General features: G+C 45.4%; 5 protein-coding genes across 5 annotated transcripts; 4 read left to right on the plus strand and 1 right to left on the minus strand.

Annotated features, from left to right (window-relative positions):
- Positions 1-871: 871 nt before the first annotated feature.
- On the plus strand, positions 872-4,766 carry AO090005001650 (exportin CRM1; the record flags this gene model as incomplete). Its single annotated transcript, XM_001818499.3, has 11 exons — positions 872-937; positions 1,062-1,091; positions 1,161-1,233; positions 1,286-1,357; positions 1,416-2,128; positions 2,202-2,973; positions 3,024-3,494; positions 3,557-3,786; positions 3,864-4,242; positions 4,296-4,467; positions 4,526-4,766. The coding sequence occupies 11 exons, from the start codon at positions 872-874 to the stop codon at positions 4,764-4,766; spliced, it is 3,219 nt and encodes a 1,072-aa protein (XP_001818551.1).
- Positions 4,767-5,509: 743 nt separating this feature from the next.
- AO090005001649 (PPP1R11/YPI1 family protein) lies at positions 5,510-6,128 on the plus strand (the record flags this gene model as incomplete). The annotated part of the gene is made up of 2 exons (XM_001818498.3): positions 5,510-5,735; positions 5,830-6,128. The coding sequence occupies 2 exons, from the start codon at positions 5,510-5,512 to the stop codon at positions 6,126-6,128; spliced, it is 525 nt and encodes a 174-aa protein (XP_001818550.1).
- Positions 6,129-8,147: 2,019 nt separating this feature from the next.
- On the plus strand, positions 8,148-9,794 carry AO090005001648 (DASH complex subunit DAD2; the record flags this gene model as incomplete). Its single annotated transcript, XM_023236531.1, has 3 exons — positions 8,148-8,154; positions 9,320-9,511; positions 9,649-9,794. 3 exons carry the CDS (start codon positions 8,148-8,150, stop codon positions 9,792-9,794), a joined length of 345 nt encoding a protein of 114 aa, XP_023089452.1.
- Positions 9,795-14,541: 4,747 nt separating this feature from the next.
- AO090005001647 (cytochrome P450) lies at positions 14,542-16,328 on the minus strand (the record flags this gene model as incomplete). The annotated part of the gene is made up of 4 exons (XM_001818496.1): positions 14,542-14,873; positions 14,971-15,089; positions 15,145-15,902; positions 15,960-16,328. The coding sequence occupies 4 exons, from the start codon at positions 16,326-16,328 to the stop codon at positions 14,542-14,544; spliced, it is 1,578 nt and encodes a 525-aa protein (XP_001818548.1).
- Positions 16,329-18,513: 2,185 nt separating this feature from the next.
- Positions 18,514-20,840, plus strand: AO090005001646 (glycerol-3-phosphate dehydrogenase GUT2; the record flags this gene model as incomplete). Its single annotated transcript, XM_001818495.3, has 4 exons — positions 18,514-18,953; positions 19,023-19,282; positions 19,353-20,681; positions 20,737-20,840. 4 exons carry the CDS (start codon positions 18,514-18,516, stop codon positions 20,838-20,840), a joined length of 2,133 nt encoding a protein of 710 aa, XP_001818547.1.
- Between the last annotated feature and the right edge of the window lie 3,403 nt (positions 20,841-24,243).

Raw genomic sequence — 24,243 nt, forward strand, 5'->3', positions numbered from 1 at the left:
CCCAAAGCTCTTTTGAGATCCAGCTTCTTTTTCTTGTATAGTCAATACACGTAGGATTAATCTGGTGACAAACTGTATCGTATTTTCATTCATTCTACCTGGCTGGATTCACCTTTCTATACAATATCAAGATCCCCAAAGCCAACGGTAATCATTTGAACGCTCTTAGCTATAGACAGCAAAACTACTTGTACGATGCTGATATGAACGCGCGGCTTTCCCAGGAGCACATGGTAAGAGGTACCTATTCTCAATCGTAGCCTAGCGTTTCTTGATTCTATATAGGTTATAGATAGTGCGGCGACCTAGGTAGACTGGGATGGGCTCTTAGAGTACTTGGGAGTCCCTTGGTGAAACTCCCTCCGTATTGTAAATCAATTTTAATTTTCATGGGTTATCTTCAGCTATTTCCAAAAGGGAAGCTGACTAATCCTACTTGGACGTAATCAGTTACTAACGAGTTTAATTACATCGTACCCGATAGAGTTCCAATAACTTGAGCAACGCGCTGTTCACACCGCCAGTGAGTTGAGTCTACACGGATTTTTTTTGTTTACCCCTTCTTGGGTTATCCATATCCCAAACTCGCGCCTGCATCTCAAGCTGGGCCATACAGCCCCACTTCACCTCTGGCATTTTCCCTCTCGTCAAAACAGTAGTAATTTGCTTTGAGGAGCTTACTTCCGGCGAACCCCTCCAAGAGAGAGCCTTAACCCCACCACGCATTCCATCCATTTGCTTTACCCTGTACTTGTCATAGTACCTGCAAATTTTTATATTGAGTTAACTTAAAATCCTCTTTACCTGCGCTTGTGTCTGGGACGCGTCGACAAGCTGTGCAAAGGGCCGTATCGCCAGCTTCGTGAACGGAATGTCGGTATCCATACAGGAGTTGGACAACACTGTCCAAGCCTTCTACGAAGGCAAAGGAGACCTGGTGTGTTGTCCCAAAGAAATCCTGCGTCCTCCTTTCAGTAGCTTCCTGTATTTTCCTTTATTCATCTACCTTACGATCCCTGTGCAATGATGCAGAGCACTGATCTTATAATTGCAAACTACAGCAAAAGCAAGCCCAGCAAACATTGACAGAAGTGAGTCTAAAAGGAGCCGTTGATATACACCGCAGAAAAGGGAATATCTGACCTATCTTGGATTACCAGTTTAAGCAAAATCCGGATGCCTGGTTAATTGTAGGGAATATTCTCCAGGAGTCATCGTATCCACAGACCAAATGTGCGATATCGACCCTCGAGTATGTTGATTGGAATTGTGCTGATGATTCTAGATCTTGCTCTCCAAGTTCTTGACGATGTAATCATGACTCGATGGAAGGTTCTACCGAGAGAACAATGTCTAGGTAATCCCTTGCTAGGGCTTCATATCCGGGTCTGTCTGAGTCTGTCTGACGGTTGCAGGTATCCGAAATTTTATCGTTAACTTTATCATCGAAAACTCTAGCTCGGAAGAAAAGTTAAGGAGCGAGCGAGCGTTCTTGAACAAACTAAATTTGGTTCTCGTTTCCATCTTGAAGCAGGAATGGCCTCACAATTGGCCGACTTTTATCAACGAAATCATCTCGTCCTGCCACACAAGCCTTTCAATTTGTGAGAACAACATGGCAATCCTTCGCTTGCTATCGGAGGAAGTCTTCGACTTTTCTCAAGACCAGATGACCTCCGTAAAGGCAAGGAATTTGAAGACTTCTATGACACAGGAATTCTCGTCCATCTTCCAGTTGTGCTCCGAGGTGCTCAATACCGCAAACCAACCAAGCTTGATTAAAGCTACCCTGGAGACTCTTCTACGCTTCTTGAATTGGATTCCACTGGGATATATCTTTGAAACACCTATCATAAGTACACTTCTGACACGATTCTTGGACGTTCCCGAATTTCGCAATGTGACCCTCAAGTGTCTGACGGAAATTGGCGGGCTCCAGATCGGCAACCCGTATAACTACGATGAGAGGCTGGTACATATGTTTACAGAGACTTTGACGGTAGTGTCCAAGATAATCCCACTGTCAATGGACTTGAAACAGACATATGCGAAGAGCAACTCGCGAGATCAAGAGTTTGTACTCAACCTCGCTCTCTTCCTTTCCAGTTTCTTCAGCGCCCATCTCAATGTAAGTTTCAGAGATTTTCCGCTCCAAACGCTGATAGAGCCGCTGATATTTGTCCTCCCCCCTACTTAACCAGCTTACTGAAAAATTACCAAATCGTGACTATCTCACTCATGCGCACTTTTATCTTATTCGCATTAGTCAGATTGACGACAGAGAAGTTTTCAAGATTTGCCTAGAATACTGGACGCGACTCGTGCAAGAGCTTTATGAAGAGATGCAGCAGCTCCCAATCACCGATATCAATCCTTTGGTGAGCATGGGCGTCAGTGGCTTATCAAACGGTGGAGCGCCACATCCCAGCACCTTGGCCAATTACCCACTCCGCAAACACAAATATGAAGAAGTTTTATCAAGCCTGCGTACAGTCATGATAGAAAAAATGGTGCGCCCAGAGGAGGTCCTGATCGTCGAGAACGATGAAGGTGAAATCGTCCGCGAGTTTGTCAAAGAGAGTGATACGATCCAGCTCTACAAGACAATCCGGGAGTGCTTAGTCTACCTCACACATCTCGACGTCGTTGATACGGAGAATATAATGATCGAGAAATTGGCTAAACAAGTCGATGGATCTGAATGGTCATGGGCCAACTGTAATACCCTTTGCTGGGCTATTGGGTCAATCTCCGGAGCCATGAACGAAGAAACCGAGAAGCGCTTTCTCGTTACTGTTATTAAAGACCTCTTGGGTCTCACAGAAATGAAGCGTGGAAAAGATAATAAAGCTGTTGTGGCCAGTAACATCATGTACATCGTGGGGCAGTACCCACGCTTTCTGAAGGCTCACTGGAAATTCTTGAAGACAGTTGTCAACAAACTTTTCGAGTTTATGCATGAGACACATGAAGGTCGGTTATTCAATCACTTTACCAGAAGCCTCTATTCTAACTTCCAATAGGTGTTCAGGACATGGCTTGCGACACCTTCATAAAGATCGCCAACAAATGCAGACGTCATTTTGTTGCCCTTCAGCCCGGGGAAAACGAGCCGTTCATTGAGGAAATCGTTCGAAGCATGAGGAAAATTACTTGTGATCTTTCGCCGCAGCAGGTCCATACTTTCTACGAAGCATGTGGCTATATGATCTCTGCACAGGGTCAAAAGGGCCTCCAAGACCGGTTGATTGAGAATTTGATGTCATTGCCCAATTCTGCCTGGGACGCTATCATAGGCCAGGCAAACCAAGATCCCTCGATCCTCCAAGATGGAGAGACGATCAAGATCATTGGCAATATCATGAAAACGAACGTCGCTGCCTGTTCGTCAATCGGCACCTACTTTTACTCTCAGCTAGGACGCATTTACCATGACATGCTAAACATGTTTCGAGCTTCTAGCCAGCTTATTAGCGATGCTGTTGTGCGGGATGGTATTAAGCACGACACTACTCTCATTTATTGTCGGAAATATCGCTAATTATTTGTCTTGCAGGAGAAATTGCCACAAAAACACCGAAAGTCCGAGGCCTTAGAACGATCAAAAAGGAAATTCTCAAACTCATTGACACTTACGTCCAGAAAGCGGACGATTTAGAAATGGTCAATGCGAATATGGTTCCGCCTCTGCTCGAGGCTGTGTTGGTGGACTATAATCGTAACGTTCCCGATGCACGCGAAGCGGAGGTTCTGAATGTCATGACAACTATCATCCATAAGCTACATGTATGTTTGGCTCTGGTGTGCTTTCTATGCCTTGTGGGTAACTTTTTAGGTGCAACAACAAACTAACATCTTTCCAGAATTTGATGGAAGACAAGGTTCCGCTTATAATGGAAAGTGTGTTCGAATGCACTTTAGAAATGATCAACAAAGACTTTCATGAATATCCGGAGCACCGGGTCCAATTTTTCAAGCTGCTCCAAGCAATTAATCTATATTGCTTCCCAGCCCTACTTAAACTTGACGCTACGCAATTCAAGTTCGTAATCGACTCTTGCATGTGGGCCAGCAAACACGACAATCGCGAGGTCGAGAACACGGGTCTCACGATGTGCCTTGAGCTCATGAACAATATGGCCGAAACAGATACTCAAACTTCTAATATCTTCTTTCGCCAATTCTACATTCCCATCCTGCAAGATGTTTTCTTTGTGCTCACCGATAGCGACCATAAAGCTGGTATGTATATACAATCTGAACCCAGAGGTGAGGTGTTACTAACTACGTCACAGGATTCAAGTCTCAGGCGATGCTCTTGTCGCGTATGTTCTACTTCGTTGAAGCTGGAAAGGTGCAAGATCCCATTTACTCCCCGGAACAAGCACCACTAGGGACTTCGAACAAGGACTTTCTTCAGGAATATGTTGCAAACCTATTGCAAAACGCCTTCAAGAATCTACAGGAGTATGCTCCATCTCACTAGCTTTACGAATTAAACTTAGATGTGCTGACTTTGCAACAGAATTCAGATCAAGCAATTTGTTATCGGGCTGTTTGCATTTAATGATGATTTCAATAAGTTCAAGACTCATTTGCGGGACTTTTTGATCTCGCTGAAGGAATTCGCTGGGGACAATGCAGAGCTCTACGCAGAAGAGAGAGAGCAGGCACTGCGAGATGCCAAAGCTGCAGAACGGGATCGTGCAATGAAAGTTGGGGGCCTTCTGAAACCGTCAGAAATGGACCAAGAGGATGAACTATGACTAGACAGGGAATTGCGTTGTGAGGTTGCCCCGTTTCTATCCAGCGGCACCACAGAGCATCCGAAAAAGCCGATGGCTATGTTAGGAGAAGACCGGCTGGACGGCTGGGCTTGTTACGGGCTTTGAACAAGGTCAAGATCCGGCGTTTTCGCCAGATCTGATGCGTTTTATATCATCTTACCCTCCTTCCCCTCCCTCCCCTCACCATTTTTTCTTCATCTCTTGGCTATAGGTGATAACCTGCCCCGTCATCACTCCTGTTCTAGTGTCTGACTCTTATATGCAATCAATCTTGGATCTCTAGCCGGTTAGTTGCGGCTCACTTATCGATCCGCTTTTATGGTGAGTGATTGTCTATGCCATTGCGCCTAAAGTGCCCTTTCAAACTGTGTGTAAACTCTTTCGCTGCATGTTTTCCTTCAGCGAGTCTTTATGGAAGTAGATTTGGCTGCGCCTCACAAACTTCAAGGTTATATGCGATGTATCAACCCCTAAGGCTCTATTTTTGTTGCTCATGACAATCTTCAATCTGGAATAAATGAACAAATGTAGGCGGTGAGCCGCCAATCAAAGACGTCTTAACGGTGCTGGTATTTAAATAAGTTTAGCCTAGCGTTACAGAGTACCCTAGCCTCAGAGCCATATCAGTCTGCAATGGCTTAGACTCTTATCGATCGGAGTTCTTCTTGAAACAATTGTCCTACGCATAGATATTTATCTCTACCATATGAGTCTTGCCCACGATGTCTAGATCCCGACAAATAGCACCGAGTGGGACATCCCAGGTTGAATCGGTGCCTCAACAGCCTAATAATACATCAACTGTTCGAGTTCCAGGCACACTCAGACTAAGAGCAGAAAACGAACCAACTGTTGAGTCTAACACTGAGGGCAGAGGCTTGCACCGGCATATACGATGGAGTGAGGATGTGATAGATAATGAAGGAATGGGGAAAAGGAGCTCTAAAGGTGAGTACTGCTACGCTAAACGGCGTGACCTTCTGCATCGTGCTTTCCTTGCCATCCAAGGCTAACAGATATGGTGAATCGTATCGATGCGTAGTATGCTGCATCTACCACAAAGCTCGACCTGTCGGTGAAAGTAGTTCAGAGTCTGAATCATCTGATTCTGAATCATCGGACGCCGATAGCGATAATGAGATAGATAATCCCAGGAACACCCTGGGCCGTTCGTCGGTGCATCATATTACCGACAATCATTCCCATGAGCAAGAATCTGAACATGACAGGGAGAGAGGGCGGCTAACGTGTTGCCCAAATCATGGTCACAGAAAGCTTAAGCGGAGGAGACCAAGTCCCAATGCGTACGAGAAGATGCCTAAGACCACAAAAGGGCGCTAGAGGATCCGGCTTTCGTGGATATGACAAAGGGTTGGTCTATCTAATTTACAATACTCAGCAGAATTAAACTGGTGGAGCAGCTCTCGCATCTTATCTCTTGTCGGTATACGTTGTGTAGAGTCAGTTAGCCATTGTAGTCGTTCTCAAGAGATCTGTCTTCTCGGAGGTTGGCTATGAAAAGGCGATGGGGCTAAGACAGTATCGTTGTGCGCAACGTTCTGTCCCAACTAATAGTGTAGGAGTCAAGTGATCATTGGTTTCCTGAAAAGAATGTGGATTCATACAGAAGTAGCCCAAACACGGAAAGGGGTATCTATCTCATAGTCTAACAAACTTCGATCCAGGGGTCCTGTAGATGCAGATTGTCCCCGAACATGATTATGATTAACTGATCACAACATCATACTTTTTCTCCTGGCAGCGCGTGGCACGCGCCTCATCTGTCTAGCATCTATTGCTAGCCCCATGGCTGATGGAGGAGCTTCTGGGGCATACATGAATGCCCTCGGTTCACTGATATTCTCAATGGACGTATCATTAGACCCTCCTAAGCAGGCTCTAGATCCTGTCATACTTTCTTGCTCGGCACCTGAAACACTCATCCCGTGTTCTGGAGAATAATGATCCCGCCCAGATGATCTGGGTTTTGAGGAGTGCCGTCGGGACAGCCGGCTGGGAACTGCTGCCGCTCTAGGTATACTCTTGGATAACTCCATCGGCATGTCACTAGGGTCCGTTGCAGTCGGCGATCTGTGCTTCCCTGTGCTTCCCATTTGTACCTCAGCCATAGGTTGGTCACTTGAAACCCCGTCCAACTCGCGGCCCCCAGCTATTTGACAAGCTTGGGCTTCGTTTATCTCATTCATCATAGGACCATCGACAGGCGGTGCATCTTCTCTACTTGCAAGTGAGGCCTTCCTTTGTTTCCGAGACATCAAGTTCGCTGGTTGCCTAGGAAGATTGTCGGAAGAAGCCGTCGGAGGTGCGCTAGGGTCCCTGCCTTCCATGTCTGAGTCTCGCTTTTTTCTTGCATTGATTTTGCCACCTTTACGCTCGTCAAATTCATCGTTTGAAGTCGTTCGTCCAGGAATGGAACCGGATGTCCTCCTTGGGTGATGATCGCCTCCGACTGCTGCTATGAACTCATCCGTAGGACGTCTCATCTTATCCCTTAAATTAGGTTCTGCGTAGCTTACCACAGATCTTTGGCGCCTCGTGGGTCGAGATGAAGCATTAGGTAAGGAGATCGATGCCTCAAGCTCGTGTTGTACTCGAGATACATCAACAGGTGGCGAAGATGAGCGTGATGTGTCTTCAGCCACATGAGAGTGATTTCGATAATACTCATCCCCATCCTCTTCTTGTCTAGCCTTATCAGAACCATTGCAATGAGGCCTCTCGTTCAGGGCTATTTTTTGACCGTGTATAGCCTCCTTCAAATGAGCTGGGTCTATCGGTCCATTCTCATCGGTCGGCTTGTTCATTCTTGCTAGGGTCTTACAATCTTGTCCATGGGCTCCAATAGCTTGGTGCTCTATTGAAGACAAGTTGGTGCTCTCTGTATTTAGGTTAGCTACACTGTTCGTAGAAGAGCGATTAATCGCAACATACTTGACTCGAGGGCTTTTCGCTTAGGTCTGCTATCACCTTTGGAGCCTCCCCTTTGGGAGATCTGCCTCTTAATTGGCGACTGATCGCTGCGTGTCAGTAGTAATTGATCGTGCGGTAACTGTGGCATCTGAGTAGGTCGAGTGAATTGGAAGTCGTCCTCATCTGGGGGTGCTGATGCAAAATCGCTATCGTCACTACCAGGGAATTTACGCTTGGAACCTGGATTTGGCAAGAAATTTGACTCTCTTCGTGTAGGAAACTCCCCAGAGTTCATGTCGGAGATTTCTTCGCGTACTTTGCCGGACCTAGCCTTCCTCTTTTTTCTTGTTTCAAGAGTTGGGGGAAGAAGAGCCTCGTTAGGGCCTGGGGAGCCGTCAAACTCTTGGGTATCCAGAACTGCTTCAGACAATGTCGAGTATGTATCATCGGCCATGCTGTCTATTTGGGATATCGAAGGTTCCTCCTGGCCCGAAGATTGCGGGGGGTTCATGTTGTTGTTCATCAGTTCTTCCATTTCCTGCGGCCTGCTGACTTTCAGTAAAAGCTCTTAATGCTCTATGACAGACGACATGCCCCACTTACTCCAATGTATTTTGTGGATAATATTTGTCTTCCAATATAACCGGAAGCCTACCGTCTTGCTCTGCGGGATAAGCTTCAAGATCAGCTATGTTACGTCTAGAATCTAAGCCCGGTCGCTCCTGGTGTGCAACTTCTGTTATCCTGCTGGCCGACTTGTTGAATTTGCGTGGTAATGCGCCCAAATCAGCTACTAAGCTTCCAAGCTCCATCAACTTATTGTCAAGTCTCGCTTTGATGTCGTAGACTCCATTCTGGAACAACTCGGCCGCCTCGAATCTCTCTATTCTTTGGCTAAGATTGATGACTCGCTCTCTGAGGGAAACATTTTCTGAAAGGAGATGCGAAACTTCTGATTCGAGGCTGCGTATTCGAAGGGACTGTATCGAGTTCACTCGGGCGATTTCGCGATTCTGACGCACGAATCGCCGTTTCACTGGGGTATTGAAGAGGTCAACATCCGATAATTTACCAGGCACTAGTGGCCCCAGAGTAGTGTATATAACGCACATATTTCGACGGATTCCGTCGAGATTGTTGATTCGTTTAAGCGAGCCATGCTTCATAAGCCGATGCAGACTGCACTGTCTGTGCCTTCCCTTCGCTGACCAGGCCAGTTGTAGGGGATATGATGAAGATTTGTAATGAAATTAGGCTATGATGAAACGAGAAGACCGCGTGCTCGTTAGGTGGTTGGTGGAAAGTTTCCTTGTGGGTGGGTTGCTTGAAAGAGCATGTAAACAGAGTGCTACTATGTTGTTGATATTTGCCCCGACTGGGATTAGCGGGTAAAGCGGGTTGGCTGCTTAGGAAGGCATAGGCGGAGTTTACCGCTTTATAGTCACATCTCTGACAATCTACAACTACTATTCATTTTGGATCCAGAGGTAGGAAAACATCCTCCAGGTGCTTCGTTCGACTAGTTCCTAACTCGGATTCTCTTGTTGAGATGACCTACACGTCGCGACCTACATCAATGCTTCCGTCAGTGTCTTCTACAGGCTCATCTTTTCGCCAGCCAAGTACTCATCATGCTGCGCCCCAGCAGCAATTGTCGGCCCTGGCTGCCCGGATTGCGTCGAAGAAGGCCGAGCTAGATAATCTGAAGCAACTCCGTGAGATGAGTGGTGCGCTAGCGATGCAAATGCAAGTCTTAGAAGAGAAGATAGGGACGCTTAAGGATGGCACAGAAGGTTCGTTGACATCGGTTTACACATGCTGCCAGTTTAGCCTCAAGGCCGCTCTTGTGATTCCTCGAAGAATATAAAATTCAATGACTTGATCAATTACGCGCGCTTCATGCTAATGCTTGCTGCCTTGTCGAGTCCAGCTGTTGCCTGCGTTCTTGCTAACTGGGACAATGTTCTACGGTCGATTAGCATGGCCTCCAGTAAGCCGCCACCTTGTTCTCTACCTATGCTAGCACTGCTGAGATCTGTATTATTGGTTGCCATTGCTGACCCCTTGGTTCCCTGAACAGCAGAAGCTGTAAATGTTCAAAGACCGACGGTGCAAAATCCAAACACCTTGTCTGAGGGTGATAAATCAGTTGATACTCCCATGCCTGCGACTCTAGTCCGAATACCAGCAGATCAAGCAGCATCGGCGAGAGAGTAATGCAAGGCTTCTGTTAAACCCGCAGTGTTCATTTCAAGTTGTGCCTCTTCTGATATCGCCGTACAAAACGATAAACGCCATGACACAAGGCCAACGAAACTGATAGCGAGCGCTCACTGTATGAATTCAATACAGTGTCAGACTCACTATAGTGTGACTCAACCAATAGGAATGCAACATACTCCCTGTAATTGTTGTTATTGTTCTGGAATACGGGCATGGACCGGTACATCATTGTGTATTTCAGCCAGAATGAAATATACAATGAGCCCGCTTCGGGTTAAGCGAGTTGCTCCTTGCATACCCGGCCACATACACTGAGAAGAGTATGCAATTCTTGGGTAACTCAGCCAGCATGCACACCATTGTCAATGTCTAATATGAGAAAGCTCGATATGTATTTCCCTTAACCTGTCTATGATAGAAAAGGGAGACTAGGGAGCATTTGGGACCTTAATGAAGTGAGCAATTGGTCAAAGTAGCAAATTATCATTGTGAGTTTCATTTTGGTGACCATTGAAGACTGCCTAAAACTATTACTTGTTAAAGGTTGTACTGACCTTCAGTTACAATTCTTTGATATAGTATATCCCAGGGATTCTTCCATTTACTATGTGAAAGTTGTTCGTGTTTTAGTTGTTTCTTCCCCGTTCAGTAAGGAAGCTTCTTCTGTTTCAAGTCTCTCTCCTTCTACTTGCCCTTTTCCTCTTTTCTGGGTATATCCATGTGTGTCCACTAGGAACAGAAATGATCATATCTACACCCCAACCAGGGTTATCCTGAGTGGGGCGGATACACAAGACTCGCATGTCCTTTCGACGATCTAGTGACCGTCCAAGTCATTCCTAGTATCTCACGACCCTTCTCTCCCAAGGATCTTTCTTGGGGTCCTGGTTCAAGCCATATAGTAGGCCTTTTACCTTGGCGGTCTTTTTATCTTAAGCTGAATAAACTATATCTTTGGATGCACTGAGACAGCAACTAAATATCTTGAAGAGAGTACAGAGTAACTTCTAGCAGACCCTTTTCATATCCTGTATCATATATGGAGTAAGTATATTCATTCGTATCTAAGGCACAACGTATTGAATAATAAACCACACCTATCCATAGGCTGGTCAAAACGGATAAGAACCTTGAAGCCGGGGAGGAAAGAAAAAAAAAAGAAGGTTCTTGACTTCAAGCTATCGTGGCTACAGTTCAGCCCCCTTTTTAAGTATATATCTGGTACGTACTATGGCGAAGGCCGTAATAGCTTGCCGTATACTGTAGGGGTCAGACTCCGCTACAGCATTTGCAGCCGCATGATTTTGTAGTTCTATAATCTGGAAACAATAATCGGATACCACAAACAAAAATGCAAGGAATATATAGGGAGCCGTTACCGGCACACCCCTTTGGCTACTGGCACACCGTCCAGGCTATTTACACACTTTTTTTTCTGCTACTACCTTTCTAAAATATATAAAAATATCTAAAAATCAGCTCTAATTAAAAATCTATATAGTAATTTTTCTGTCACTATCTTTCTAAAATAAAAATAAAAATAAAAATATAAAATTATTAACTTTTATATATAGTATAATACTATACTCTATATCTATTTAAATAAAAAATTACTATTTATTTTTTACTTAGATATAATTATTAGATTATATAATCTTAAAATATTATAGATTATCTAGATTTTTAAATAATAGATAGTAAATTATAGTTAAGATCTTAATTCTAGAATTTTTAATTTTATTTCTATATTAGAAAAGTAGTAGCAGGAAAATTATTATATAGATTTTTAATTAAAGCTAATTTTTAGATATTTTTATATATTTTAAAAAGATAATGGTAGAAAAAAAGTGTATAAATAGCCTAGACAGTGTGCCGGTAGCCAAAGGGGTGTGCCGGTAGCGGCTCTTAAATTCTCAATATATAAACACCTGCCCGTGTAACTCTGATACAAGCTGGCACTGTGATGAAACACCTACCGTATCTTAAGTGTGCAGGCTGCTCCATACCTTGGACTACAGCTACAAAGTTTTATCTTAACTTCTCAACAACATCACACTTTCCAGGGTGTTTACTGCTGAACTTCATAGAAAGGGTATGTTGACAACTAATGCCATTGTAGTATATTAGGCATTGAAGTCACGACATGGAATTCTCCACAACACAACGTGGAAATGGTATGTATGTACCAATATGCCTCTTTTACGTGGCTACGTTTATCACCATGTCGCTACATATTTTCGAACTGGACCCGGGTGATAGCAAAGAGAACATTGGGTCGCCTCTTGCATTCAGTGTATGATGTTGAATTTCTGAAAATTCACTTACCCTAAGTCGAGTCGAAATGACCTACCTTACCGTATGGATAAGCGGCTTAGACGATCGATACACTTATCTGCCTTAGTCTACGTCCACTTACATGGCCATTAAGTACCCATTTTAGGGGATGCTACTACGTCGTCGCATCTACCTATGATCACCGTCAACCACATCACACATTCCAATCCCATCCAATCCGGAACGCGTGTTTATAAGTATTGTCATTATGGAGGGTAGCTAGAGAGGAGAGCGGGGTGTGCTTCTCCACCCTCAAATTAATTGGTGTGTCTCTCCAATCACTGATCTTATACATTCCTACTCATCCAACCTTGCCGGGTATCCAGTCAGATTGGACCTCTTTCGATGAACAGCTGCTTAGGAGTTCCTTTTCAAGAGGCAGTGATACTACTGGATCTTGGCCACGCCACTGCTGGAATGGCCTGGTCTCCTTGCGTATAAACCAAATCACTGGTACACTACCCCTCCCTTGATCTTTGAATGCCTAACGCACGTCAAATTGGAGTCCTAACAAAAGGGAAACATCTACAATCTATTGTGATTGGGTTCTGCCTTGCTACCTAGGCATGCACGCTTGTGTACTACTGTACACGTACTGGGCATAGGTATAACAGTACGGCCACTATGATGATTTTAGCTCACCCCTCCTGCTCCACCAGGCGTGGAACCCGGGAGGTATGACTCGGTAAATAATATCAAACACTTAATAACTCGTACAGCAATGGACTATATGGCGCGTCATGGATAAACCGGTCAGATACAGTACACTGGCGGCGGCTTGTGCTAAATATATATCAATAAAGATCTTCCGTGCTTAACCGTCCTCTTGCTCATCCTCCTGCTCGTCACAGCTACTAGCACCACCTCTCTTTCATTTCTCTGCCTTGGTCCGGGCCCGCCCTTTACTAAATTCTGTTCACTACATATAGTCATCGTGCGTGGTCTACATATGGTCAACCAACGCCTAACAACACCCCAAGATGAAATTGGCATCTGAGTGATTTAAGATGACTGCATAGTCTTGAAACTCACCCTTTCCCCCAAAGTCTCACCCCTACCGTTGTTTTCGCACCTGAAGGCTACTGCTACCCTCTACTTCCAAGCGATGTTCGATTGGTAGATGTATCCATCTATCGTGACTTCACGCCACCCCCCTTACCACATAATTCTATAATCGTTCTTCACCTTGATTCCTCAAGGTCATATAGACCAGAATGGCCACGGGATGGTCTCTCGACTTCTGTTTAGCCTGTGACTGACAGACCTTGAGGGGGCCCTACTGTTCTCAATATTGTAGACTCGCCGAGCTAGATCTCACGGAGGAGGCTATCGTGATTGATACTCCTGTGTCGGTCTACCCACAAAGGCCTCAGAGGACTGCGACAGAAATTGCAGCCAAAACCCCTCGAGTTAGTACTGTTAAAGACCATATCAGGGACTTATCTCTACCATCTAATAGGTCCTCTACACAATCATGGATGATCTCGCCCTCGTCTTCTCAAACCCCTCTTTCCTCACTTAAAAGCCACATATCACAAGACCTTACGATATCAGACCGAGTTCAAGATCAATTGCGGGACTATGCAAGTCGTTTTGATCAAGTCCGCGACTTAAAGAGATGATTGGCCTCATAAGGATGATAATTACGATACTCGTGAATTTGTACATCTGAATTTATTTGGAGACCTTACTGGCGAATAGACAAAATACAATTCTTATATTCCTATATATCCTTTTACCTATGTGTGTTTGGGGCGCCACTTTGTTTTCTTTCTTGTTTAATCATCGCAAACACATAACTATGGAGCGAGGTTGGTTAAAGGATATGCTCCACAGAAGCTACATAACCCTTCCGTGTTGAATAAAGCTACCTTGCTCCCTTAGCTTCAGGAATAGCCTCTGCACCAGCCTCTATCCTATTTGAAATTGCCTCGTCATATCTTAAGGTGCCGGGCATATCGTAGGGCTGAAGCATGATTACCCGATAGCTGTTGAATAATGATTATAAGACTGATTGCAGGTCTTCAACAATATTACAATACAGGGCTGATGTCTTTGATTATCATGTGGAATAAAGGGGAGACGCAGAACTGAATCTGTTGTTACGCACAGTAAAATGTCAATGGTGGTTCATGACATGCTTAAAAAATAGACGAACAGGCGGAATATGAAATGAAAAGAAGGAAAGGGATACAGAAACAACTTCTTTTCTATATCCACAAAAGATAAATACCAGCATAAAACATCCGTTCGGCGGGTACCATCCTCATATAACACGCTTCAAGGAAAACGCTGAACCAAGAACATCCTCAAGCACTTTATTGTCTCGAGGAATAAACCTGACCTTATACTTTTTCGGGATTGCGACTAGGCTTGTAGGATCTGCATTGCCATGGACAGGGTGCCAATCGATCTCGTCATATGGTTCAATCCTGAAGCTATTAATGGTGCGCATGAAGATCAAATACAGTTCGCGGTTAGCAAGGAGTGAGCCTGCACACATGCGGTAGCCTAGCCCGTAGGTGAATAAAGGTGCATCGGGCTGTTCAAGCCATCTTTCTGGCCTAAACTCCTCCGGGTCGCTCCAGGTATCGGGATCTATGGAAGGTATAGCGTTACTTAGGCGAGACCTCAATAGTCGACAGAATGTCAAGGCAAGAAAAAAAAAAGAAAGAAAGAAAAGAAAATCACATACCCATATTACAAGCCCACGAATTTAGAAAGAAAACAGTACCCTTGGGAATTATATTGCCGCCGTATGTAATATCTCTGATCGATGTCCGAGGGAGGGCCAGACGAAGGACCGTAAAGTACCTATATGGTGTTACTTGGATAGCCCACTCAATTCGGGCTATAAGGGATGACGAACCTTAGACACTCTCTTACCAGTGCAGCAACGTATGCGCATCTCTGATCATCTGCAGCATCGCACATTGGTTGGTTAGGGCCATACATATTCAGAATCGCTTCTGCAGCTTTGTCTTGGATGTCTGGGCGTTTAGCGAGGAGGCCAATACTCCAAGCCACAAGCGTAGTAACAGTATCAAGCCCTCCTGAGAGCATAGTCAAGCTGATAGAGGTAAGTTCTTCTGAGTTCAACTTCGCTTCCTGATCAAGGATGACATTGGCTTGGATACAGGGTTTGTGGATTCCTTTCTCCATTCGATCGTCTAGATCACGGTTGAGTCCATTGAGGTATTTATCTCGCCGATCTCTCATCTCCTTGGCTTTCTTCGAGTTAGTATTGAAGGGGTTTAGCCGCAAGAGAGGTATGTAATCTTGTAGATTGCCGGTGGTGCTCCTAAATTTGCTTATCTCCTCCTCCACGTGGGTGATCTCGTTGAACAAGTCCTCTTCCTGTGATACCACACGCACACCCCAGTTGAGCGTCAAAGCCAAACTCAGACTGAGGCGTTGGATCATCGCCATGGGATCCACTGGTACGTTCCCGCCCTCTCCATACTTAAGAAGTTCCGCCACGAATGCTTTGGACTCTGCATCCAGATGCGAGACATAGGACTCCACCGACGGTCGGTTAAGTGCTGAGGCGGCACCCTTCCTACGTCTTTTCAGCGAATCGCTGTAGGGGGAAGTCCCAATGGTTGTGCCAGCAGTGTTGGACACGATCTGTATTGAATCTGTCAATAGTGCACTCAGTGAGAAGGGATATTGAGCTATCCCTACTTTATGGAATGTGTAAAACTCAGGCCTTGAGCTTAGGGCCTGTGCATTCTGCCCAAAGATTGCCTTTGCAGAGACGGCAGAGTTCACAACAATAACCGGAATATTCCCCAATTGAATCTGATAAACGGGTCCGTAGGTCTTGGACCATATGCGATACTGTTCAGCGGCGTTCTTGCGAATTTGGGCGATGTTCCCAATTAAAGGTAGACCACGAGGCCCCTTGAATCCTGGAACACGAGAGAAAGCACGGATGAATTCATTGACAATGAAATAGAGACAGGAGGTGAATAGGGCCGCTATAGCTATTGACTGTAGAGGGGTATGAATAAGACTTTTCTGTATGGAGAACAGAGTTGCTGTTATGGCCATGCTGGACTATCTGAAGTTTTGCTTCTACTGTCGTGGTTTGTCGCGGACAGAGGATGCCACACGTCCATGAGGCTTTAAATGTAATAGTCTTCGCATGCCGCAAAGGAGGAAGCTTTCCGTTCTGTTAGACATAGGAAAGTAGGGTCTATGAGCCCGACTCTACCCCACGTTTTCTACATAGAGAAAGTATTTCGGGTATAGCACAGAACGATGCGATGTTCATCGCGGAATTGATACATCTGTTGTTATTACAGCCGAGAGAATTCCGCACCCGGAACATTTCCGCCACCAGCCAATTCCCTCACAAGAGATGTAAGTACATAAACTCGGTGATTATACTCCTCAATCTGTGTTCAAATTGTCGATATTCTGGTCTTATATTCTGTTAAAATTATGTATATTGTGTTGTAGCACAAGTGAGGTACAATATGATCGGTGGATAGGCGTCGATCTGGTTCTATAATGATGAGCATTAGAAACCGAGATAATATTTAATCCATACGCCCTAGTTAGCGGCTGCACCTAGAAATTTTTCCTACTACTAGGCACCTGAGGTATGACAGGGGAGTTGGTTCTAAGTCTATTTTTGTAGGGGGTGTATTCATACATCCTTTCCTCTATGAGGTTTACCAGGTATGCATAGACCCGACTATGGCAAAGATGTTGTGGGTGGTGATGTTTTTGCCACAATCAGCCTGATACAGAGTAGTTTAGTAGATTTTAGAGGGCCCTAGGTGGATGCACTGGAGAGTTGATCGCGATGATCTCTCACAATGGTTTTTTTTCTCTTGTTTTACCGATGTTCACCCTCGACAATTTCATAATCATACTACGGAGTACTGTAGATGCATCTGTACTTTACAGATAATTGACGATAATACTATCATTCCGGCGGACACTATCGGTGACTGGTGCATATGGGTAGTATTGAGTATACAATGATACATAGTTGGGAGATACTCCACTGCCAGGGTCTGGCTGGATAAGTGGATCTCCCTAGCCAAGGGCCAAGGCCTTGGAAATCGATAAAAACCAAACAAAATCAAAATTCCTCATCAACATACTACTTAAACTGACTACCACGTAATGCTGTGCCCAACTATGAAGCCCTAGCCTTGTCTAGGGGATTAAGAAAATTTACCTCTTTTCTTCTTTCATCTCTTTTCCTTTTGATATGACATGGGCTCTACATATACCTAACAAACATATGTGAGCACACCTTTCTCTATATATAGAACACGCGCTACTAGTTTTGTACTGGGGATCAAGCTTCTCGCCAATCGTCGACATACGTTCTCCGTAAATAGGCATGATAATGGGTTTGTCACTCCCGTAGGGGCAACCACGAAAATATAGTCATTTACTGTCCCTGACAGTAATCGCGTGATATTTAGACTGCCGCTAGTCGATCTCTATTATCCTGCGTCTATGCAACAAAGGGTCATGTGCTGGTGATCATCCTGGGCCCGAGGGTCTGGACCGCCTGAAGCTGTTGTGTACTAAGTACAGGAATGGTAATGGCAACAAAACTTTGCTGGTCACATGGAGGCACGGAGCTCGGGAACGACGCCTAATATCATTTAGTGAGTCCCACTCAGGCCCCGGTGCTGCCGAGCCTTTCATTGGTGGGAGAATCTGATTTGCGCCGTGTTACCGTCATCTGGACCCGCCCCCGTCCTGCCTCCAACCATTCCCGGATTTTCTTGTAAGGAAATGCCCATGACGCATGACGAAGACGAGAAAGACTGGAAGGTTACCCGGTCCGCCAACTCGCATTCCCCAATTACACACTGTCTCCGACCCCGTCTCTAGGTTTATTTGTGCTCTCTCCATCCTCCTCCCATTCCAAGCGATCCATCCTATCTCCTTTCCTTCGAACTTCAACCTCCCCCCTCCTCTACTTCAATTCTTTCGTCACCTGCCCACTCCGTTTCACGACCACTTGTCTCTTCTCGAGAGCTGTGGTCCCCTCCGAGCAGTATAGGTACGTAAATGCCGTTTCCGAGTCATTGTCATGAAAACCTTCTGTTCACACCCGGAATTTCGAACCTTGTCAAACCATTAATCGGCTCACGTTAAAACAGAAAAAGGGTTGCGCAAATACGTACTCTATATATAGTTACTGCTAGCGCTCGCCTCAATCATTTCGCCGGACCTCTTGTGACATAGCTTATCCCTTGATATAATGGCCGCTCGTCATTCCCGCAGACTTTTGCGGCCTCTGCTTTATACTTCGGCCGCAGCGGCTGCAGGAGCTGGTGTTCTGTATATCTCCTACCGTCCCCGCAACATCCCTGGCTCGGAAGCTCCGGCTGTACCACCCCCTGGTTATCATGAGGGGAAACTTGTGCCTCCGAGCTTTCCCTCAATCAAGTCGCGTCTGGAACAGATTCAGGACTTGAAACGCAGTTCCAGTGGTGATGATTCAGACGTGTATGACCTCCTTATTATCGGTGCAGGCGCCACTGGGTCAGGAATCGCTTTAGACGCAGCGACACGAGGTTTAAAGGTAGCGGTTGTCGAAAGAGACGACTTCAGCTCTGGGACAAGCAGTAAGAGCACGAAACTGGTACACGGTGGCGTCCGCTACTTGGAAAAGGCCGTGTGGGAGCTAGATTACAACCAGTCAGTTATTTAATGATTAATCTGAAAAAGTGAGACATGCTCTAGGATGGAAACTGACTTCCCACATAGGTACAAACTTGTCAAGGAAGCCTTGAGGGAGCGCAAATACTTTTTGAACACTGCTCCTCACCTCTCCAGCTGGCTTCCTATCATGGTTCCCGTTCAGAAGTGGTGGCAAGCTCCCTATTTCTGGGTTGGTACCAAGTTTTATGACTACTTGGCTGGGTCGGAGGGAATTGAGAGCTCCTACTTCCTGCCTAAAAGCAAGGCAATTGATGCTTTTCCTATGCTGAGAAAAGATAATATGATTGGTGCCATGGTTTACTACGGTATGGACTTTATTTAAAACGCTGCCTATTGAGTTTATCAACACTTTCGCGTTACTAATAGCATATACAGATGGCGCCCACAACGACTCTCGGATGAACGTGTCTCTTGCGATGACAGCTGCATTGTATGGAAGCACTGTTGTCAATCACATGCAGGTCACTGGCCTCACCAAAGATGCCTCGGGTAACTTGAATGGGGCGCGAGTGAAAGATATCATACCAGGAAAGAATGGCCAAGAGGAAGGAGAATTTACTATACGGGCCAAGGGCATCATCAATGCGACCGGCCCCTTCACCGATTCCATCAGAAAGATGGACGAGCCTGACGTGAAAGAAATTGTCGCACCTAGCTCTGGTGTCCATGTTATTTTACCTGGATATTATAGTCCTTCGGACATGGGTCTCATTGACCCTTCAACGTCCGATGGCCGTGTTATCTTCTTCCTTCCATGGCAGGGAAACACAATTGCTGGGACCACTGATCAACCTACCGAAATCACGACTCAACCCGAGCCGTCTGAAAAGGACATCAACTGGATTCTGTCAGAAGTCCGTGGCTACTTAGCCCCTGATATCAACGTTGAGCGGAGCGATGTGCTGGCAGCATGGTCTGGAATTCGGCCTTTGGTTCGTGATCCTAAAGTGAAGAGCTCCGAAGCATTGGTTCGCAACCATCTGATTACTGTTTCTCCGTCCGGGCTGTTAACATGTGCGGGAGGAAAATGGACGACTTACCGCCAAATGGCAGAAGAAGCTGTAGATGAGGCGATTAATGTTTTCAACCTGAAGCCCCGGCATGTCTCCCAGGTTCCAGATATTAGTGGTGTCGGAGGCAGCGGCTTGGTGGCTGATGGTGCTGTTCTTGACGGGTCTTGTCAGACACACCAGGTCCGCTTGATTGGGGCCCACGGTTACTCCAAAACACTATTTATCAACCTCATTCAACATTTTGGTCTTGAGACCGATGTGGCCCAGCATCTAACGCAATCATATGGTGATCGCGCTTGGCAGGTGGCAGCTTTGTCTTCACCGACAAACGCCCGCTTCCCTGTTCGCGGTCAACGTATTTCTGCGTTATACCCGTTTATCGATGGCGAGGTTCGCTATGCTGTTCGCCATGAATATGCTCAAACTGCCGTTGATGTCATTGCTCGCAGAACTCGATTGGCATTCCTCAACGCTGAGGCAGCACTTGAAGCCCTTCCCAATATCATCGACTTGATGAGCGAGGAACTCAATTGGGATAACAAAAGAAAAGACCTCGAGTGGAAAGAGAGTGTTAGCTTCCTTTCGTCCATGGGGCTTCCCAAGAATTTCCTTGGATTGTCCAGGGCGCAGGTCGAGGCGGGCAAAGTGAAGCAAGTGGATTCTGCGGAACACCAAGCGTCCTCCAGAACTGGTAAGCAAATAAGATGCTTGAGGGAATGAGCTTCAAAGTACTAATCATTTCTCAGACCCCCCCGCAGATGTGCTCAATAGCGACCTCCACCCCGAGACTTCCGTGGCTTCTGAAGCATCAAGTCGCTTGATAAGTTCAGAATCTGCTGCAAACAAATAGAATATCATGATATATAGAGCGGATGTGTATAAGTGTATAATAAAGTTGTCATAACGGAAGAATATGTACAATCATCATTAATGTGCGTGTTAGATCTGTCTATGCGTGTTTCGCGTCGTCGCGCCATGGGTGCTTAGTATGGGTTGACCGCGCACAACATTCCACCGAGATATATGCATTACGAAGCAGTGGCCAAGTTTTCGTATGCTCTATCTATAGCTCTTTGCTCGGTAGCCATATGCTGATGACTAATATGGCGAAAGTCCTCGTGGGACATTAGACATACATAGCCGAGTTTTCTGTCGTCGTCTCTTCCGTATTCTATACCCTGATACCACATTGACAACGAGACTGAGACGTATACCCTCTGTCCCGCAACCTCACGCCTCTGATGCGATTATGTAACGAGTGGTTTGCATATGCCGGGCACGTCGAGTAGATGCCGTTTTGGAAGATCATTAACAATAAGGTAGAACCGTTCCTGCAGTGGGGCAGCTGGTCAATTGACAACTTGACCAACCTAACCCCTTAACAGGTAAGTAGCGAAGCTATAAGGCATAGTGTTTATTTCGATGTGAAAGCGACTCCAGCGTATGTGTGTGAATTAGACGCCGAGCCACCAATTCTTTTCTCTTTGGCCTAGGTCTTTGAGATTCCATCCTCCCCGATTTGACTCGAACGGGTATTTCTACTTCTAGGCATCTCTATCGGCTCGCTTCAAGTCTGACTGGCTGGCATGAACACCATGTCTAGACGTCCTAAGGGCAGGCCTCAATATAGGACACCAGTGTGTAGCATTATGTATGTAATTGTATGTAATATGTACGTTTATTTATGATACTGAGTACCAGCCTAAGATCGAGGAATAGGGAGGTAGATTGAGTACCCGCCAAGCCTCAGCCCAGTCAATGGAAAATTTACGGAATGGAGCCCGCGTTGGGAGATACCTTATGATACGGTCATAATAGATATATTCGGTGACTAGAATATCCAAATAGCCCCAGCAAGGGAATCTGGACCAGGCTATGCCGTCCTAACTCATGGTTGAAACGATTGAGTTGTCATTTATGGTTTGACCGGAACCAAGCACGATCACTGCCCACATGATCCGTGTAGCCTTCTTTGCTCTTTTGTCTACGCTTTACACACTTAGTTTCATGAACAGTTAGGAAACAGATCACTGGGGTGGATTTCAGTATCATTGAGAACTCTGTGTATACATGACTGCATGACTATATACAGATACTTACAGACCCTACCTTGATATTTCGACTCCATCTGATATTGCCATAACCACACAAAGCCTACCTCTCGAGCTACATGTAGACTTTTGATGTTTGTGTGTATAGGGATCGTCTATCACTGCCGGAAGGTCCCCTGCACTCTGGGACATTCCCTACAGTTTATTTCAACAATCAAATTGGGTGCATTTCTTTTTTAAAAAGATATGGTTCAAAGTGCCACATATTTTCTATCCTACTTTGGAGGAATATATACATATGTACTTTGTATGCCTATCCGTACTAGAGATAGCCAGGATGGGGAGCATGGCTGCAAAATATCGATGGTTTTCAGAATTGGTTGAAAACCGGTGATAAAATGAAACAAGGTTGGGGGGGACCGGTGGAGCCGAGACACCGTGTATCTCACTCAAGCCAAATAAATGAAAGAATTGATTTTCGTCATATGTAGCTCAGCCAGTTAGACATTGGGATAGAGTTGTGAACTTGTCGATTGAATGGGATAGCGCGTAGAATGAAGAGGGAAAGCCAGAGAAGAAAACAAACGGCGAGAGGGCCGTCAGGAAGGTACCCAGGCAATGAATGGCTAGATGTCAATCTTTCAGCCGCTCGGGTATCAGGTACTATTAATCGTCTCATACCGGATTTAGATCCGTATCCAATCTTTAAGCGCAGTCCACAGGTACCGTCAGAACCTGTCTAATCCGGCGGGTTCAAGGTGCAACGATTCCCTCGGAACAATACGTCGATCTTCGCTATTTTTATGACTCCCAAAATAGCCGCACGCCTTCTCTATGCGCGGGTATCATTGGTCCTCCGGCCAGAATAGGGAAAGGAAAAGGTACGGAAAATCTATCATGTCACTCTGACGGCTGCGTCTTTGCTTGACCTTGATATACGAAACAACCTGCTTTCTGCAAACTGACTTGTTTTGAGCTTCCACGTGTAGTTGATAGTCGGAGCTGTGCCGAAGGTATTGACATGTCACTTCAGTCCAAACTCGAGCCGTTTCCTCGATAATTGTCCCAAAATCGCGCCACTGCTCCTCGGGTGACAAGCGAACCCTGGAATCGGGCGATAAAATAGTTGAAGAGAGCGAATTCATCTGGGGTAAACACGTAAGTGTCCGGTTGACTCTGTACCCTTCGCCACAGCTCCGTGACAGCATTATCAAGGATGATGCGATCGTCATCATTCTCTTCACAGTTCCTGGCTCGTTCCAAAGATTGTAGGACATTTGGTTGCATTACAGGAGAGGTAGAATTGGCCATTTGGGGTTTAGTTCTTGTGATGGACTGTCTGATGTTGTAATCCGTAAAGAGGTTCATAGGAGAAGTTTCTTTAAAGATAAATAAATAAAGATAGAAATCGACATAAAAACAGCCCAGATCCTAACTACCGTGGGGGAGGGCAAGGGGATAATATTCCATCAACGGCCCCCTCTCCCCTCAGAAAAAAGAAAGGGCAAAAGGAAAAAGGAAGGTAGAAATTTCGCTTTTTGGCAAGCCCCGAGCCTTTCCAAATTAACACAGTCCATGTGGAGCACAAGGGTGTGGATCGCATTTCCTACGAGTGACAAAACTGAACACAGCTACTTTGCTGGCATTGCAGAGAAACAGTTGTGAATTGATCTACCCTGTATTTGTTCTTATTTTATCTTCCTTTCTCATCTATTCCAGGCCGAAACAGACCACATTAGGGAAGTTGTGGTAGGATATTTGCAAATTTATTTACACCAAGGCTATTCAATGATAGATTCTGTCGAGATTCTTGTGAAAGGAGATGCTAAGTAGAACGAGGTTAAATACTTATTGTGGAGGTGTCTTACTTTATTCCCCCATCTCCTTTTCTCTCACACACACACACACACACACACATATATATATATATATACATTCTCTCTCTTTCTCTCTCGCTTTTAACTTTCCCCCTTCCTGTTTGACTTTTACCTGGTTTTATCTAAGAGGGACCTGTTCCAAAGAGCCATGTGGCAGGTGGGGTTTCGTACGGGCTCACCCGATATAGTGCTAGTACTTAATTCTTGGCGTAACGGTTTTCTCCTCTTGTTGGGAAAGGATCTGATCCGGGCTCCACAGTAGGGTTTAACGAGATGTTAGTATTTACAGCACAATGGTCTCTCGATCAATTAGTGGTTACAAACT

This window comes from Aspergillus oryzae, chromosome 1 (genome assembly GCF_000184455.2).
Source record: "Aspergillus oryzae RIB40 DNA, chromosome 1".
Lineage (NCBI taxonomy): Eukaryota > Fungi > Ascomycota > Eurotiomycetes > Eurotiales > Aspergillaceae > Aspergillus > Aspergillus oryzae.